The 17,971-nt window shown below is 33.4% G+C and overlaps 7 protein-coding genes across 7 annotated transcripts; 6 read left to right on the forward strand and 1 right to left on the reverse strand.

Moving 5' to 3' along the window:
• Window positions 1-616: 616 nt before the first annotated feature.
• Window positions 617-1,724, forward strand: PHYBLDRAFT_161422 (hypothetical protein; the record flags this gene model as incomplete). Its single annotated transcript, XM_018434398.1, has 2 exons — window positions 617-775; window positions 1,008-1,724. 2 exons carry the CDS (start codon window positions 617-619, stop codon window positions 1,722-1,724), a joined length of 876 nt encoding a protein of 291 aa, XP_018298820.1.
• Window positions 1,725-2,658: 934 nt separating this feature from the next.
• Window positions 2,659-4,295, forward strand: PHYBLDRAFT_178751 (hypothetical protein). Its single transcript, XM_018438041.1, has 6 exons — window positions 2,659-2,831; window positions 2,913-2,986; window positions 3,151-3,171; window positions 3,298-3,739; window positions 3,877-4,063; window positions 4,171-4,295. Exons 1-6 carry the CDS (start codon window positions 2,766-2,768, stop codon window positions 4,203-4,205), a joined length of 825 nt encoding a protein of 274 aa, XP_018298821.1. The 5' UTR covers window positions 2,659-2,765; the 3' UTR covers window positions 4,206-4,295.
• Window positions 4,296-5,425: 1,130 nt separating this feature from the next.
• PHYBLDRAFT_138332 (hypothetical protein) lies at window positions 5,426-6,147 on the forward strand (the record flags this gene model as incomplete). Its single annotated transcript, XM_018429972.1, has 3 exons — window positions 5,426-5,444; window positions 5,580-5,930; window positions 6,035-6,147. The coding sequence occupies 3 exons, from the start codon at window positions 5,426-5,428 to the stop codon at window positions 6,145-6,147; spliced, it is 483 nt and encodes a 160-aa protein (XP_018298822.1).
• Window positions 6,148-6,611: 464 nt separating this feature from the next.
• On the reverse strand, window positions 6,612-7,979 carry PHYBLDRAFT_161425 (hypothetical protein; the record flags this gene model as incomplete). The annotated part of the gene is made up of 1 exon (XM_018434399.1): window positions 6,612-7,979. The coding sequence occupies one exon, from the start codon at window positions 7,977-7,979 to the stop codon at window positions 6,612-6,614; it is 1,368 nt and encodes a 455-aa protein (XP_018298823.1).
• A 2,488-nt stretch (window positions 7,980-10,467) lies between these two features.
• Window positions 10,468-10,725, forward strand: PHYBLDRAFT_138334 (hypothetical protein; the record flags this gene model as incomplete). Its single annotated transcript, XM_018429973.1, has 2 exons — window positions 10,468-10,605; window positions 10,639-10,725. The coding sequence occupies 2 exons, from the start codon at window positions 10,468-10,470 to the stop codon at window positions 10,723-10,725; spliced, it is 225 nt and encodes a 74-aa protein (XP_018298824.1).
• Window positions 10,726-11,858: 1,133 nt separating this feature from the next.
• PHYBLDRAFT_156982 (hypothetical protein) lies at window positions 11,859-12,978 on the forward strand. The gene has a single exon (XM_018433540.1). The coding sequence runs from the start codon at window positions 12,345-12,347 to the stop codon at window positions 12,627-12,629; it is 285 nt and encodes a 94-aa protein (XP_018298825.1). The 5' UTR covers window positions 11,859-12,344; the 3' UTR covers window positions 12,630-12,978.
• Window positions 12,979-15,014: 2,036 nt separating this feature from the next.
• PHYBLDRAFT_61837 (hypothetical protein) lies at window positions 15,015-17,411 on the forward strand (the record flags this gene model as incomplete). Its single annotated transcript, XM_018440862.1, has 2 exons — window positions 15,015-15,049; window positions 17,024-17,411. 2 exons carry the CDS (start codon window positions 15,015-15,017, stop codon window positions 17,409-17,411), a joined length of 423 nt encoding a protein of 140 aa, XP_018298826.1.
• Between the last annotated feature and the right edge of the window lie 560 nt (window positions 17,412-17,971).

Below are 17,971 nucleotides of genomic sequence, written 5' to 3' on the forward strand. Positions count from 1 at the left end.
TCCTTTTTTTCTTAATTCACTACCTACCTCTTTTTTCCACTACACTCACATATACACATATATACACTCACTCACTATCACACACACATGCATGCACACACGCACGCACGCGCACACACACATATCAAGAAAAAAAAACAACCTCTTTTATTATTATTATTAGTATTATTAATATTACCTGTATACATCTTTTGTTCTTCTTCTTTAAAATACTCCAAGAGAATATATATATATATATATAAAATATATTGTGTATTATTTTATGTTACCATTATCATTATCATTATCACTATTTCCCCCTCCACCCCCTCATTTTTTGACAACCTTGTCGATCTTTCTTATTTTTTTTCTTTGTATTTTTATATTTTTTTTATACTTTACTTTAGGTGACACTCCACACGTGTCACTTTACACGCAAAACTGGGTCCGATCTTCAATTGATTTTTCTATAGATAGGTTGAGTCCGTTTCTAAACTACCAAGAAGTAAGAAGCTAACTCCATGGTTCTCTTGTTCTGGGTTCTCATTCCAATCTCCGTTTTCTACATCCTATTTTCTTTTCCTTTCTTTATTTTATTGACTGTTGTTTGTTTTTTCGTTTGGTTGGTGGAATCCCAATGTCAACCACATCACTTCCTCATCAAAGGTCATCATCCAATTCGAGCGATTTGTTACCTTTACCCCGAGACCTCGATGAAGATTCCTTTTCCAGAGACCTCATTCACCAATTTGACAAGAAGCGGTCTCGGCTGCGATTAGAAATGGTTGAGCTCGAGGTGAGCATCTTCCTATAGATGACTTTCGGACATATCCCTTTTTAAGGGACAATGTATATTTATACATGTGTATTTGTGTTTGTGTGTGGCTGAACTTGACAGTTTTTCTATAATAATAATAGTATTATTAATATTTCTTTGTCTTTTTGTTTTTTTTTTTAAAATAAGAAACTCTTAATAATAATATACTCACCTTTTTCTCCTTTTTTGTCTGTGTCTATTTTGCCATAAGAATAGCCACGATGCTCCTTCTCTTCATTCTTCTGCAACTCCACCCACCATGCTCACAGTCTCTCCTTCCCCACCAACACCAACACCAGCACCAGCACCGCCACCGTCCACCACTAGCACTTCGCCTGACCCAACAAACCGTCGTCGGTCTGCAGGAGATCTCCTCCGTAGATCGTCTGCTTATTTTAAATCCAAGCTAGACGCGTTCAAGGTGTCCCGATCGCACGACAATCTTAGAGATGTTCACTCGATTCATGATCCCACCCCTTCAAAAACTCTCGGAATAAGGCACTTGAAAAAAAAGCCTACTCGCCAAGACTTATTTTCATTATCATCAACGTCTTTACCTCCACCTGCCAAAATTGCTATCAATACCACAATTGCTATTCCTCAGTTTCAACACAATACCCACCATCAGACACAGCAAGCAACTCTGCATGCTCACTTTGGTGCGATTAAACCACCTGTAATATCTCAATACCCACCAAAGCCATTGCGGTATTCCCCTGTAGACCCACCCAACGACGACCATAGACCGATTGTCCATCGAATTTCATTGCCACTATTACGTAGAAATCAGCCTGACCCTAATGAAGGCGGGACGACCCGTAGACGATCAGATACTGAGGCCACTCACCAGAAGAAAAAGGCAATAAATACTCGAAAGAGTAAAAAAGGCAAAGAAAGAGCTAATCTTGCAGAAGGATCAGCACTCTGAAACACACACACAAAACAACAACATACAAAACCAAAAACCAAAATTACGAACCAAAAAAAAAAAACGATAGACAAACACACAAACTTGCACTTGCACTTGTACTTGCACTTGCACTGACTTACACACTCACTTACTCCTTTACTTTTGCACACACTTATACTCTTGCACACTTGTTTAACCACTAGCATTTATTTAACACCAATCAATCAACCACATAGAACATTCCTTCTTACAAAACACTCTCTTTTTTTATATATCTTCACTTTGCATTCAACATATAAGCCCGATACATTTTATTGATTTCTCTTTTCTATAGACGACATGCTCTTTTCTTCTCATATTTATTATTTCATTCATCCATTTCTTTATATGCACATCAAAATGAAATATATATATATTAATAATTAATAGTTAATAATAGTAATAATAGTAATAATAATAATAGCTCTAATAGCTCTAATAATCTGCATCATTTCCATCTGTACTTAACCTAATATACATATATACCTTGGTAATAATTTTTCAAATATATTTGAATATTTATACACAAGGTATTTGCTCGCTTTTATTTTCATTTTCATTTTTTTGATTGATTAATATATATATATACATAATATTACCCTTGAGGGCATGCCAAAAATTGACCAGCAGGTTCAGTAAAGAACCACTGGTACATAAATCACGTTTACGTGTTGGGATCGGCAGTTGCTCATCGGTAGTGACCTCATGTGAACAAGCATTCCCCCTTGAAGAAGAACAAAGGAAAAACAAAAACATTTGCCACCTACTGGATACTTTATTACGTTTCTCTGTGACGGTTTATGTTTATCGTCGTGATGCCGTATCACCTGTGTGTATGTGTGGGCATGAATGACGTCGATCTTATCTAGAAATGAAATGCTATAATAAGCTTCTACAGATTTATTCATAGTCAAATACATATTCAGAAAAAAAAAGATAAATTCTACTACCACTATTACCACTACTAATAATAATATTAATAATAAGGAAGAACATATCATATCTCATTGTGGCTTAATTATGGACGTCTCATTCTTACTGTCAAGTGCCATGGTGCTTGGCCCTGTCGTTGGCTATGTTGACCAAGTAAATTCAATAGACGAATATTTAAAAGAAAAAAACAGAATCTTTTAAAAAATATGCATCAGAAGCTCATTGGTATTATAGTATGCCATCATTCGCAAGACACAATCGAGTGCAGGTTTCAACTCGGCCACATGTGCAATTCTACTGTTTGCAAAGTAAAGATGTTCAAGAGATTATATATATACATATATATATACTTAAAAAAAAAGAAAAGAAATAGAAAAAGTATCACTGGGTGTCTATATTTAATGGCCTTGAACTCACAATTATGTATGCATATTAAATTTTATGTATGCATATAATACATATATAAATATAGTATTCTACGTATATTTTTCTGGTAATATATACACATATACGCATATACACATATATACACACACAATACGTATATATATATATATGTATGTCTATGTGTGTATTTGTATAGATTATGTATGCATATTGACTTGAATTTTTCTAAAAGGGTAGGCAAGCGGTTTGATACTACACTTCTAGTCCAGTCGATTGTCATGATCCTGGCCCAGTTGATCCTATTACAGGTTGTAGTCGAATATCAGCATTCCAGCCCGTCTACTCTTTACGGAGACGTTCGGTCTTCCTTCTCTTCTAGTTCATTGTTGGACGAAGACCTCCAGGCCGAAGCCGAAGGATATGAAAGCCGTCGTCCGTGGTACAGACTCCGATTCTGGCATTGGGATCATTACCTCGACTATGTTAATTGCTTATTAGCCTTTACGACCATTATTGCCTTGTTGTATTTCTTTTTACGTTCCTATCCAGCATTCATTGAGGTGCTTGGTGCCTTGAGTTTAGGTATCGAAAGTACACTTCCAATGCCCCAATGCATCTCGAGCTTTAGACGAAAATCTACTTCGGGATTCAGTAAATTGGTTCTTGCCAGTTGGGTAAGATAATAAATAAACTAAAAAGAAGAACGAGAACGAGAACAAGAAATTATAGCATTAGCCATAGCAATTACAACAAGCAGCAAATTATAGATATGATAATATGATGTACCATGATACTAATCCAACAATCTTAGTTTTTGGGAGATGGATTCAAGCTTTTTTACTTCATTTATACAAACTCTCCCCTTCAGTTTATTATTTGTGGTGCCATTCAGCTCTCTATTGACACTATGATTGTAGTCGAGTTTGTCATATTTTCGTCCCGTGTCAAGAAATGGATGGGTACCTCAACAAGTTGGTTGCGTGTGGGTGACGAGAATGGTATGTCCCACTTCTAAAAAGTTGCCAGGACAAATGCTCAAATTTGCTTTTGTTTTTTCTTACTTACTTACTCACCAAAACTCTGCTCAACGCTATGTGAATTGAAGATCCCGCTTTCTTGCATGACGATAGTGAACATTGAACATTGAAACCTGAAACTATAACTTTATTACAAGTCAACTTTATTTATCATTTTTATAAAATAAACAAATCAAGTAAAGAAGAATCCTTGAAATATATTTTATTTTTCGATGGAGTTAACTTTTAAGAATATTCATCCTATATATATCTTTATTTCATAATACTTCTTTCAAGTCCTCCTTTTTGTTTCGTAATAAAAACTTTTCTTGATTCTCAAGTAACACCAAATATCTCTTGAATCTATAATAATTAAAATATTTTTGTGTTTCAAAATTTATTTATACCAAATAAACATGCAAACATACAAACATACATATAATAGATATATAGTTATTTTATAATATTGATTATATTGCTTGTACGCATTATTTGCAAACATTAACACTGCTAATGAATATTAACAATAATTTCAATAATATCAATAACAAATTGTTCGCCATATAATAATATCCATCAATATACAGATTTGCTTGCTTCTTTGTACAGAAATACTGTAATAACCAAAGTACAGTGTAAAATGAACTTGAACCCCCTTTGTTCCAACGTAGACTGATGATTGGCTGATATAACAAGCCTCCCAAACGGTTTGTTAGATGATTATAATACCTTTTTTATGTGATATATTCCACATATATACATATATCTTGGATAAGATGCTCAGTCTAGCTCTAATACTATCTAGTGCAATAATACTTCATTAGATTTTTTTTAATTATTCACTATTGTGGGATTTATTAAAAAAGAATAAGATTGAAATCTTCAAAAAAGAAAAATATCAGGTACGTGACATCACACGCCACCCGTTTATACACATGTGTATTGTAAAAAAAAATGAAGAGGAAAAAAATTAACTGCCACAAAAATTTTTTCCAGACAAAAGCATAGCCAACAAGTGCAAAGAAGTCTTCCTTCTCTTTTTTTGCCGCTTCCCCCCTTCAGCCAAGTGCAAAGTTTGTCAGGTAAGATTAACGGACGAACAAGGTCCTTCTGTACATCAAACAGAAAAAAGGAGAGAACACCCCGGGATTACGACAAACGAAACCCCTCCTCTTCATCCTTTCTCGACCTGATCGCCATCAATCGCCAACTCTCTTCATCATCAAACTTATTGTTTTTGTTTATATTTTTTATGTACTCCTGCTGTTTAATATTATCAATATATTTACCGCTGTCATTACTACAACTACTATCCTCCATTCTCATCGATATGACGCCTACAGCATGCCTCACTCTTTCGGTCGTAAGTATCCTTTCTGTTCATGATCATGAAAAAAAACAGAAACTATGAACAAGTGGAAAATAATAACAAAAATCATATTCAATCACACCTCCTTAACTCTATTTTGCTTTTTCTATTACTATTATCATCATACAGTCCGTGCTCGCACCCGTCACATGTTCTCGCGCAAGTTCCGCGACCATGGTGCTATCCCCTTGTCTACCTACTTGACCATCTACAAGACTGGTGACATCGTTGACATCAAGGCCAACGCTGCTGTCCAGAAGGGTATGCCCCACAAGTTCTACCACGGTCGCACTGGTGTCGTCTACAACGTCACCAAGTCCGCTGTTGGTGTCATCATCAACAAGCGTGTTGGCAACCGCTACATCGAGAAGCGTGTCAACATCCGTGTTGAGCACATCAAGCACTCCAAGTGCCGTCAGGAGTTCTTGGACCGCGTCAAGGAGAACGCCCAGAAGAAGCAGGCTGCCAAGGATGCTGGTGGTAAGTTTTGTGAAAATTTTAGTAAAAAAATTTTTATAAAAAAAAGGGTGGCTTTGATTGAATGAGGTTCCTGATATCTATTGTTTTTTTAACTTCTTTTACAGTTATCGTCAGCATGAAGAGAGCTCCCGTCCAGCCTCGCACTGCCCGTTACGTCTCTACTGCTAAGAACGTTCCCCAGACCATCACTGCCATCCCTTACGAGACCCTTTTGTAAATAAAAGTGATTCTCTCCATCATTTTTTATTAAAAAAGATTCAACATTTTGTTTGGCTTGTGGCTGTTCAATAAATGAAAACAATAATATAGAAAAAAAAAACAGTCAAATCAATTTTACCAAATCCATTTTTTTTATCAAAAATGTTGGATGAGAAAACAATAAGAACTCACACAAATCGGCATTGTCTATGACAGGCATTTGGTTGTGCATCCTGTTTGTGCTATAAAGTGAATAGTGTATTTAAAGAGTCTAAATATCTTGCTTTGTTTTTTATTTTACTTTAAAGCAAATTACAACCAACTTTAACATCATTATCATATGGTCAAAAAAAAACCTGTTACAGTGGTTGTAATAAGACAGCCCATACTGATCAATGAAAATACACTCCACACTACACTATCTATCTCTTCTATATGTTTAAAAATATAGGTCAGAATTGCAGGAAAAATAATATACAAGGACTATGCCAACACAAGCCATTCGGTTGTGCTGTGAGAAGCGTAATCTGCCCAAATTCCTAGCAGAAATGGCATGGCAAACAACAATACTACCACAAAAAAGTTCCATACACTTTCTTCATATGGATCCAGGGGTTCTTCAGTATTTGTATAAATGTTCAATCCCTGGAGTACCTGGTAAAGAAAGGAGCCTTTGTGTATAACGGCATCGCAATATTCATTTGCTGTCTCGTTTTGTCCTTCAAGAGGACGAGACGTACAACCGAAGTCTTTATCCAAGTGGGTATCTGAAGCAGGTGTACAAGTGTTGTCAGAAGATATATTTTGTTTTGGATGACCTGGTCTATAACGAACACTAAAGGCGAATTCTTGAGTGTGTAGAGCTAAGATTGAGAGAGTTTGGCCCATTGACATGATCATGTAAACCAAGAGCACCGACTTGATCCATTTGTTTTCATTGTTGGGATTTAGACATTCGATTACGGTGTATCCCAACTGTACCAAGGTAATAAACACTTCTTTGTAAGGAACTCTATCCACCGAACTGGAGTCGTAAAGCTGGTCTAACATGGTAGTCGGCAAGTAACGCACCACACTGGGTGCAACACTTGCCTGATATTTACAGGCTACTCCAAGACCAATGACCCTTATTTGGTCTGTCTTTATATAGTTTAGATCTTCCAGTAGAGTTTCGTCAAGTAAATCAAACCCAACGAAAAGACTTGAGTTGAGAAGGCAGTGTTTTAGTTTTTTTGCTTTGTCGGGACCAAGACTCTGTAGAAGAGCAGCAAGATATGTTGCATTGTCGTGGTCTTCGATGTTAAACTCTTGAGTCTTATTTCCATAATCCACAAGCCAATCGCTTTTCCGTTGAGTCTTTTGTTGAACCATATTGAGGTTAGCTTTCATTGGATTACTTTCCAATTCAATGTCATTTTGCGCAGAAAAGGATCCAAAGTAAGATCCAGAAGGTTCACCCGCGATAGTGTGTATAATATTGTCATCAGCCTCTTCCGATATTGTTTTGCTGTACACCTCAAGTGGTTTCTTAAAGTTTTCGATTCCAAGGGAGCGATCCCCATACCAGGCCGCTGATATGTGATGGGAAACTAGACTACCTGCAAATGTCGGAAAGGCTAGGAATAAAAACCGTTCTCCAAAAGTACCAGAAGATATTGTATTCATGGAAGGTCGGATTACCATACTGTGAGCCAGATAAGCAAACACAATAGCTTTGATAACGGAAAATGCGACTACATTAGAGTAGGTTGCGCGAGTATCTTCTGTCGTGTTTTCTGGTAAACCATAGCATTCTAGTACAGAAATGTATAGTAGCGCGCAGGTTCCAAATGATCTTCTTAGCCGAGGCATTGTAAAATATTATTTAAGAGGATAGAAAGAGGTATTCTAAGGAACATTTTTCCTGAAAGAAAGTTAAAAAACAATTGCGGCTACACTGTGTGCGCATGTGGATGCTACACAATATATGAGTGGTTGCTTCCAAGTTAAGCAATATTTGCTCTTATATTTTGGTTCTGAAAATGGTAAAACTAATCCGAACAAGAAATTGCTCAGTAATGAGTATCGCCTGTTTGCTTAGAGATGTGGGGTTCAGTTCTGTGTGTGCCAGTTAGGACTTGAAAGGATATGGATGTCATTTCTTTCAGTCATTGTGCGTGTGCGTGTGTTCATTTGAACTTCTCATTTTATTTTATAGTAACAGTGTCCATTAAATGGGCTCAAAAATATTCTTTCGATTTTTCTGCAGTGTTTTTCCGATCCCTCATTGAACCGTAAAGGCGTTTTCTATTCTTCTATATATCCAATTTTTCTTTTTGGTCCATATCGATGATCCTATTTGGCATCTCAGCCACACTTGGCCGTATTCTGTGTGGGGTCCCATTGTATATATTTACAAACAAACCCTTAGCTACTTTCATCTCTATTTGTCCTCTGCTTCTTATCTGATATTATTATTGTGTATTCATTTTTGACCAAGTTTCTTTTCTTCTTTTCTCCTTTATATCCTTGATTTTTACTCGCAATAGTCCACCACGTCAACTTGATCTCACTTTATTATAGAAAAGCGCAAAGTCTATACAATTAAATGTACAAAGAGATAAATAGAAAGCTCAATATCAAGTCATTGTATTCTTATATGATATATACCAACTTATATTTAAATAATTTAATATACCCTAAAATATCCTTCCTTCCAGAAAAAGAAAAGTAAAATAAAATTTGAAGTACAAGAATTTTCAAAGAAAAAAATACAGTCAATGGTCTTAAATTTGCTCTGAGAAAGATAATGCGGCCAACCAGAATGAGAAAGTACTTATCAATGGTGCTCACATACTTATATAATACCCAACATGGTTAAAAGTACAAGACTAATTCTATGGTCAGTAGCTGAAGGGATAGTCAAGAGATTCTGGATATTCCAAGAAATTTTATTTTTACTTATATAAATATATCGAGTTATTTAAAGTTACGGTGCATAATATGTATATTTTATTACAAAAGAGTGGGCTAACTTGGACTACTTATCAATATCACACTCATGATTTTCCAAAAATAAAAAAATTGATCCAAATAGGTTAAAATTAAATTATAAGTAATTATTTACCATCGTATATTCCAATCTACTATAAATTACTCATGTAGTAATGTGTTCTTACAAGATATTTAAGTCATGTAAATATCATTGAGTGTATCTAATATCACCAAATATCTCTATTAAATAACTATTTTTTATTTGAAAATAAAATAAAATTCAAAAGTAGAAGAGAGAGAGGGAGAGAGAGAGAATGCTTCTTTAGGACTTTATTAACAAACTTTAAACAAGGAATTGTGGGGTTTAACATGGTAAAGTCCAAATACACTGTTAGATATGTATTACTATATGATATTATAGCTTAGCACTGTTATCGATTGTATTTATTGTCTCAACTTTTATCATAGTAATCCATTAACCGCACATACTATTACTGCTTATTATTACTATTGATGTCATTCTATATTTCTCTTTACTTACTATAGAGAAGTAATGAATCAGTTAATTAAAGTATCTTTTTGATTTGTTGCCTTGCAATTATCATGAATAAGCTTCATTTTTTATTTTTGCACTATCCTACTAATCTAAAGAAGAAACAGCTAAATATATTATACATAACTCTCCGCAGTCACGTATACGACAGGATTATTATGGATTCTACATTCATCAAAGATATATTTTAATAATAGCATCAGCAATAAGAATAAAGGCCACATTAAATTCATGTGAAAATATCATCTACATGTTTAGCGATTGAATAGCAAGAAAGAAACCTTTCTAGCAATAAAATCTACAAGAGTCGAATCTCACAGGTCGATCAATTATTTATCGAAAATCATGTGTGCCTATTAATATCTTTAGACACTACAATTTTAATAACAACGTGTATCCCACTAGCAATAATATATGCTTACCTCTGGAAAAAGCAAACAAACAAACAAATACATAATTGATATCGTAACACATTTTATATTACATGACGATGTTTAACACATATTGCTATCAGATTTAATATCTTGTGATATACTATAAAAGCCTTGAAGCTAAATCCATTTAAGTTGTACAGTTAAATATACTAAGATTTTATGTACAGGATGTCTATAAGCTGTGAAATAAACTCTTGCGAGTTAATGAAGGGCTCCCAAAGAAAACCAACTTTTCCAGCTGTTATAAAATGCTCTGATTCAATTTACATATGCAAGTTCTGCATTATAAATATTTTACTTATTTTCATATATAAGCAAGATTTTACTATATTTCAATTTCTCAACCTCTCTAATACTTAATACTTGGGTCAATCACACCATGACAATCCAGTCTCTTCTCACCGACTCGTTCTCCTTTCTCAGCTTTACTTACTGCTCAATTTTGAAATCCTTTGAGGGAGCCAAGCCAATAAGAGATTCTCCAGTGGTTTCCAAGCCAGTCCATAGAGAACTATCGGTGCGATTTTCAAACGTTGTTGCTATAAATAAGTCTTCACTTATAATTATTATGGATGAAAGACGACAAGGTGCCATAAAGGAAGTTTATGATCGTTACATTGGCCGATTCAAGGACTAGAAAGTCTTCTTGATATTATAATACTTTATACGCTTATATACTTTTATATTTGTATACTTGTGTATGTGTGTATGTTTATTTATTTTTGCATTTTACTTTTTAAATAAAAGAGCCCTATTAACTATATTATACGCCAATGTTCAGATAAAGAGAATGCCCAAGACAAGAAGCAAGGATAAAAAAAACCATTTAATAAGAGCCTTATACAAAAATCCAACGGCTTTTGGCTTCAAAGCAAATAAAAACCAATTTCATCCCATGTGGCGTAGAAAGAATAAAAGGCTTATAGCATAAATAGAAAGCAGTACCAGCTCCAAATATAACTGATAGTGCCACTTTTAATAAGTATTCCCGAAATGAGAAGATTTTTAAACCGGTTGAAATACTTTTCGAAAACACTTTTATTCATTAACTCATATATGAAAATATATACAAAAGTCATTTCTATCGACCTAGATTAATGGTTTGTCTTTTATTGATAGTATATAAGTTTCCCAATCTCTTCAAAATTAGGTGGAAATATAAATACATCTTTGTAGTGGCTTAATGAGAATTGACGATATTGAAATGGCAAAAGCATAGTATCTTTTAAATATTAGTACCTAAACAAAAAAGAAAACTGACATATGAACAATCTATACTAATGAATAGGCCGTAATACCCGGCACGCATCAAAGTTACACTCCACTCCATGGAATTCATTATGAAAATGTACCCCCTTTATAATATTTACGTCTTGGCAATTTAATATACCTTAATATCTGTCAGCTCACCTTTAAGGATTGCAATGTAAAAGCTGTCTGTACATCTTTGGCGAGTTGTTATCATACATGATGTTAAAGGATATGCTTTTTAGCTTATCAGTACTTGTCTACTATTCTTATTTGAATTCAAATCATACTTTCCACTGTGAATATAATTGCGCATGTGTTTGTGTAATAACGAATGAAGGATACCAGGCATTTACTAATATTCAAAGTACAAAAATGTTTATAAAAAAGGATTATTGTTTTATAAATCAATCCAAATTAACTTTTTTTTTTCTTGTGCACAGTCTGTGTATTCAATCCACATTATGTCTTTGCTGCCTCTCTTTCAAACATATATTTCTTTATTCCTTCTCATCTTTTATTAACCTTCGTTTTTCTTTCGCCTTTTACCTTTTGATTCTTGCATCTTTCTTTTTCTCTCTTTTCTTTCTCTGATTTCAACACATCCCCTTTACAATTTCCATCCAGATTAGCCAAAATTTAATACTATATAATTCACGCCATCGGCATCATCAAGCATTATTCTGAAATTTATATACTTTATAGACAAAAACAGCATCTATAGTTAAACACGGTTATCAATACCACTTTAGAATATACGAATAGTATTTTATTTATTTTTATGTTTACTCGATTAGATTAATTTCTTCTTATAAATGAGTCCACCTAATTACAACATTGACATCAATCAAGTAAAAAAAAAAAGTTTAAAAACGTGTTTTTTTTTATTAAAGTTGACAATAGCTAAGAAATACTTTATTTATTTATTTAAAGCTATATATAAAGAAACTATTCTATTTGATTTAATTTCACTTAATGTTCTTTTACATGAGTAAAAGAATAAAAAGCATGACACCAAGTTCTTTGTCCCCGCATTACGCGGCTCAATCTCCTTCAGGACGTAAACCTGACTTGGTAGCGAAGGAGGTGCTGGAATGGTGGCAAACCAACGGAAAGCACCCGTTCATCCAGCCCCACATCTCGTCACCGAGTAATGTGGGTGCGAACTCGCCAGAGAACTTAACACTAGGTGATAAGGTCCAGCTCATTCGACTACCAGTAGCTTCACCGTCAGCCGTTAAAGAGTTCAGTCAGGTTAGCAGTGAAGAGCCAGCACATCTCACCACAGGTTAGACCTCCCTCCCCCCAGCATCATGATTCCACATTGGCGATGCGATGTACACAGTAGTCCTTCCAAAAATGAAAAGAGACCATGCCCCACGACTTCTCAGAATTAACTGAGCTGGCGAGTAACAACTTTCACTTTCCGATGCTTGTAGCATGGAAGAATCTCCCTGCAACGGTCGCAAGAGACGCCTCACTATGAAACCGGGACTGTTGTTGCTCAAGGAGAAAACAAACGACACGCGTTGGAGGGGGTCTATAAGTAACAGAAATTTTTTTCATCTGCGATTAAAGTTTAGGACTGCGCTTTTTGTCAGTATTAGATACCCACGTCAGAGCAAACGTGATATAGCTGTATATTATTTTTCTGAGCTCGTGTAACTGTTCTACAGCAGAATAAACAACTAATAATATTTACTCAAATTACTATCGAATATGACTTTTCAAAGTGAATCAAAGTAAAGCAAAGAAGCAAAGAAGCAAGGAAGGGTTCGGTATTTATTGGTGTAGCAATAACTCTCAAAGTGGAGTACAAGTTTCTATAACGGCGATTTGTATGTTACTCTAAGCTGGTCTGTGCACTTTTTATTCGATGGTACACTAATTTATTTTCTTATTTTGCTCGTACAAGAAGACCCAAAAGAGACCTAACGATCATTAGAAATTAAACCCAAATAAATATCAAAGTTATATCAAATAATAAGTAAAAGGCAGGAAATAAAGCAAAAAGTACGTATGTATATTATCTAAATCACAACACAGTAGGTGACGGGATTTTGAATTTCAGGTTGAGTTTTGTTGAAATAAGATTATATCAATGATTGAAAGTATCAAGATGATTTGCCAAGGGAATAAGTGATTACCTTAAGGTATCTGGGGATTATGGTATAGAATATATCAGACACTACTAACAATTCTTTTTTTGAAGGGCTCTATATACGAATAGCTGACATATATAAATAAAAATGAAGGCAACTAGGAAATTAATACTACTTGTGGTATACACACCACAATTGAATGAAGAACAGACCCCACAACCAAACACTGGTTCCTTCTTGCTAATGAACCTGGGAAGTTAACAATCTCCGGAACTGTTACACACCAGGCACACGTACACTACACACTCATACAGTGTAAACCAACCATTACACAACAGGGATTTTAATTACAGGGATTTTAATAGTAGCAGATATAAACAATATTATTTTGTCTCTTTAATAAATAACACTCTCACAGTATCTACTTTTCCCATTATTGAGATACTAGCCCATAAACAATCCCGAATACATAACTACTGAAGAAATCAAATTTTATTCTTGTTTTAAGAGGTGTAACTGGCACTGACAGGCCAGCTATTCTGGACTATGTCATTATGAGAAGAAAAAATGGGTGATTCAGAGGACGCTTTTAAAAATTCATATGATATTTTCTAAGACCACTCTCTGAAACAGTCTTTTTTGTATTGTGTAATATAATTAAATATACCATAAAAGATAAACCGTTTACCAAAGGTAATGCTGTTCTCACAGCAACAATAACTTGGTACTTCATTGAGGCATACACCTACAATTGTGTTGGTAATACTGTCTACAATCAAGTGAAGCAGTTACTGCGACAGAATTTATACTTTACAAAAAGAAATATCATATAACTATAATATTATTTTCAAAGAAAAAAAAAGATTACTTGATATTAATCCCTCTATATCTCTTTTTATTAAATAATAAAATATTGATCTCTCATCAAATTTATTTCTCTTGCTTTGCTTTTAATTTATTGGTTTTTCAATACTAAAGAATTGCAGAATTTTGGATTTGAATATTGAAATGATTTAGAAAAAAATAATACTTCACTTGGCTTGCACTATACAGCTACGCATATGATAAAAAAAGGATAGCCAGTAACAATTATAGTCATAAAATTAGTTTATCATCGAATAAAAGAACTATAGTTATTCGATTGGTAGTTTAAAGCCAATTTCTAAATGAACAGTATTCTAGCCAAGTATACATATAATTGACATTTGGTATATGGAACTTGCAATTAATATTTATCTTGATAGAAGGACGTAAATATTATGAAGTACGAATATCTCCATATAATTTTCTTTAATCCAAGATTATTGTTTTTTTAATATAATATATATCTATCAAATAAATTTATTAATCTGTTTTTACATTAATGACAAAAGTTTCACGATATGGTATATAAATTAAACAGCGTACTTATTAGTTATGTAGACCATATTATATGCTCATAAAACTTCTTGTACCAGTATATTTTAATACGATCTATTGTTAATTTCCTGTAGTGTGGCCTTGCATACATACACGGTCAATTTCTAACCATAAAATGCTGTATGCATTAATATCCTAGTAATTATTAGCTTTTGAAATGTCTTATATTTTAATAGCTAGCTTCCATGACAGGTAAATTTATTAGTGGTTACTTTCACCCGTTAAAACCCATGGTGTTGTGAGCATCAGTATCAAAAAGAATACTTCATATTGCATGATACAAAATGGTATTAATAGATAAATAATACGCGCTACTAATTGGTATTCAAACGAACATATGTATTATCCAAAGTGGCGGTCAATTTATTCAGATCCACAGTCTCACATCGACGGTACATTTGGATCCTTATATAAAGGCGTTCTTTCCGTTGATTACTTGTTCCTCATCTTGACACTTATTTTTATTAAGTTTCTTTCCAATGTCTACCCAATCCATCCTTATAAGCGAATTTTCTTCTGCCAGTACTTGGTACTGTGAGATGATAGACTCTCTGGAGATTGGGTCTGCAACTGTGAAAGAACCAGTGGCATCTAGCCAACAGCCAAGGGCACGATCAGTGCGATTTTCAAATATTGTTTCTATAAACAATTCAGCCAATACAACTGTCTTGAACGGAAGTGGAATTGGTCAAGCTCAGTCCACATACCAGCAGAATATCAGAGCTTCTTCTCCTCCTCCTTCATCACCATCACCTTCGTCTTCTTCTACTTCTACTTCTTAATATACTATCTCTATCTCTATTCATTTACTCTATAATAAACTGTATATATATATATATATATATATATATATAATATGGCTTAATTGATTGTATAAAGTTATTAATCTTCTAAAATAATTTGTATCTATCTTGAATATAACTAAAGTTCTTTAATGTTTTGATTTGATATTAATATTTTACACATGCCTTACAACTTCCAGGAAGCCGACAAATATTTTATCCTCCTAAATACTTCTTGTATTGATGAAATAAACAAACTGGAGAGGCCGTATATTTAAGAACAATCGAATTGTTACATCCAGCACAAATATTAATACAAAATCATAATAATATGTAATAATAAATCCAACCTTTGCCAATTTTTTTCTTTTCTTTTTCTTGAGCACATAATTATAACCCTGCCCATGATTGATACATATTAGATTCTGCCTTACCAAGTATATTGATTTTTTTGTTAGCTTTGGTAGTTGTATAAATTTGTCTTCATATAAGTTAAAATCGTAGCAACAAACTGTATATTATCTACATTTTACATAATTGACTTAATTAGATAAGGTCTTATATTTAAAAGGTTCGTTTGTACCATATGGGTTTTTGTTAACTGATTTCCATGCTATTAAAGAGGTAGATAAGATGTTGAAGTATTTAATTTGTAATTTGTAATGCACTTAAGTTGGATTATATAACTGTACGTATGATAAAGAAGAAGAATACTTAACCCTTATAGTCAAATAACATAAATATAGTTATTCGATTGGTAGTTTAAAGTCAATTTCTAAATGAACAGTATTCTAGCCAAGTATACATATAGTTGACATTTGGTATATGGAACTTGCAATTAATATTTATCTTGATAGAAGGACGTAAATATTATGAAGTAAAAACATCTCCATATAATTTTCTTTAATTCAGACTTATTGTTTTTCTAATATAATATATATCCATCAAATAAATTTATTTATCTGTTTTTACATTAATGACAAAAGTTTCACGCTATAGTATATATAATAAGAAGCGTACATGTTGATAATGTCAAGCGTATTACATGTCCATACAACTTGCTGTGTCTATACATTTTAATATGATCTACTGTTAATTTCTTATAGTGTGGCCTTGCATATATACACGGTCAATTTCTAACCATAAAATGCTGTATGCATTAATATCCTAGTAATTATTGGCTTTTGAAATGTCTTATATTTTAATAGCTAGCTTCCATGACAGGTAAATTTATTAGCGGTTACTTTCACCCGTAAAAACCCATGGTGTTGTGAGCATCAGTACCAAAAAGAATACTTCATATTGCATGATACAAAATGGTATTAATAGATAAATAATACGCGCTGCTAATTGGTATTCAAGCGAACATATGTATTATTCAAAGTGGCGGTCAATTTATTCAGATCCACAGTCTCACATCTATGGTACATTTGGATCCCTATATAAAGGCGTTCTTTCCGTTGATTACTTGTTCCCCATCTTTATCACACTTATTTTTCATTAAGTTGTTTCAAATGTCTACCCAATCAATCCTGAGAAGCAAATCTTCTTCTGCCAGTACTAGCTACTGCGAAATGGTAGACTCTCTTGAGGTTGGATTCTCAATTGAGAAGCAAGTGGTGGCATCTTGCCAACAACATAGGGAACGATCAGTGCGATTCTCAGATGTAGTCACAATAAACAACTCTGCCTTTGTAATGGTTGTGAATGGGAGCAAAGGCAATCAAGACCTGTCTGCTTATCAGCAATACAACAGTTCTTCCTCTTCCTAAAATTATATATATATATATATTGGTATTTGTATATTTCATACTTTGTATATATCTACTATCCAATACAATGTATACAATTTGTTCTGCTTTATTTATATAAACACTTCTTAATAATATTTATTTTTCTCTATTTTTTAATTGTAAATTTCTACTTTCATTAAGTTGAATATATGATTTAGTACTCTTACGCTTCTTTTTTGCGTTAGATTGGAAGATGTAGTTATATATTGTAACTTCAATAAACCTATTTTAATAACACCTTTCGATTTTTTTTGAAAGCTATTGATAAACTAATTTGCTTAAATATAAAGTGGATAATACTATTTATTTACACTCAAGTGTAATATATTATGGGTAGATTTTCCAATTTTCAAAATACTTTCTCAAGCATATTATCGACAATATTTTCTTTTCAATAATACTAATAATAAAATGCTCTAATAATAAAGCCAAACTTTGAGAAAAGATAGTTCGATATATATACATTGAAGAGAAAAATTATGAAGTTCTAGAGGTGAGTTGTGCTATCACAATCTGTGATTACTTTTTTAGATTTATCT

Source organism: Phycomyces blakesleeanus (assembly GCF_001638985.1).
Source record: "Phycomyces blakesleeanus NRRL 1555(-) unplaced genomic scaffold PHYBLscaffold_1, whole genome shotgun sequence".
Classification (NCBI taxonomy): Eukaryota; Fungi; Mucoromycota; class Mucoromycetes; order Mucorales; family Phycomycetaceae; genus Phycomyces; species Phycomyces blakesleeanus.

Bases quoted from the DNA above. Each gene is read 5' to 3' on its own strand.
- PHYBLDRAFT_156982 (XM_018433540.1), top strand. From the start codon at position 12,345: ATGACACCAAGTTCTTTGTCCCCGCATTACGCGGCTCAATCTCCTTCA.
- PHYBLDRAFT_178751 (XM_018438041.1), top strand. From the start codon at position 2,766: ATGGACGTCTCATTCTTACTGTCAAGTGCCATGGTGCTTGGCCCTGTC. The intron at 3,172-3,297 runs GTAATATATACA...TTTTTCTAAAAG, and splicing joins ATTCTACGTATATTTTTCTG to GGTAGGCAAGCGGTTTGATA. The intron at 3,740-3,876 runs GTAAGATAATAA...CAACAATCTTAG, and splicing joins AATTGGTTCTTGCCAGTTGG to TTTTTGGGAGATGGATTCAA.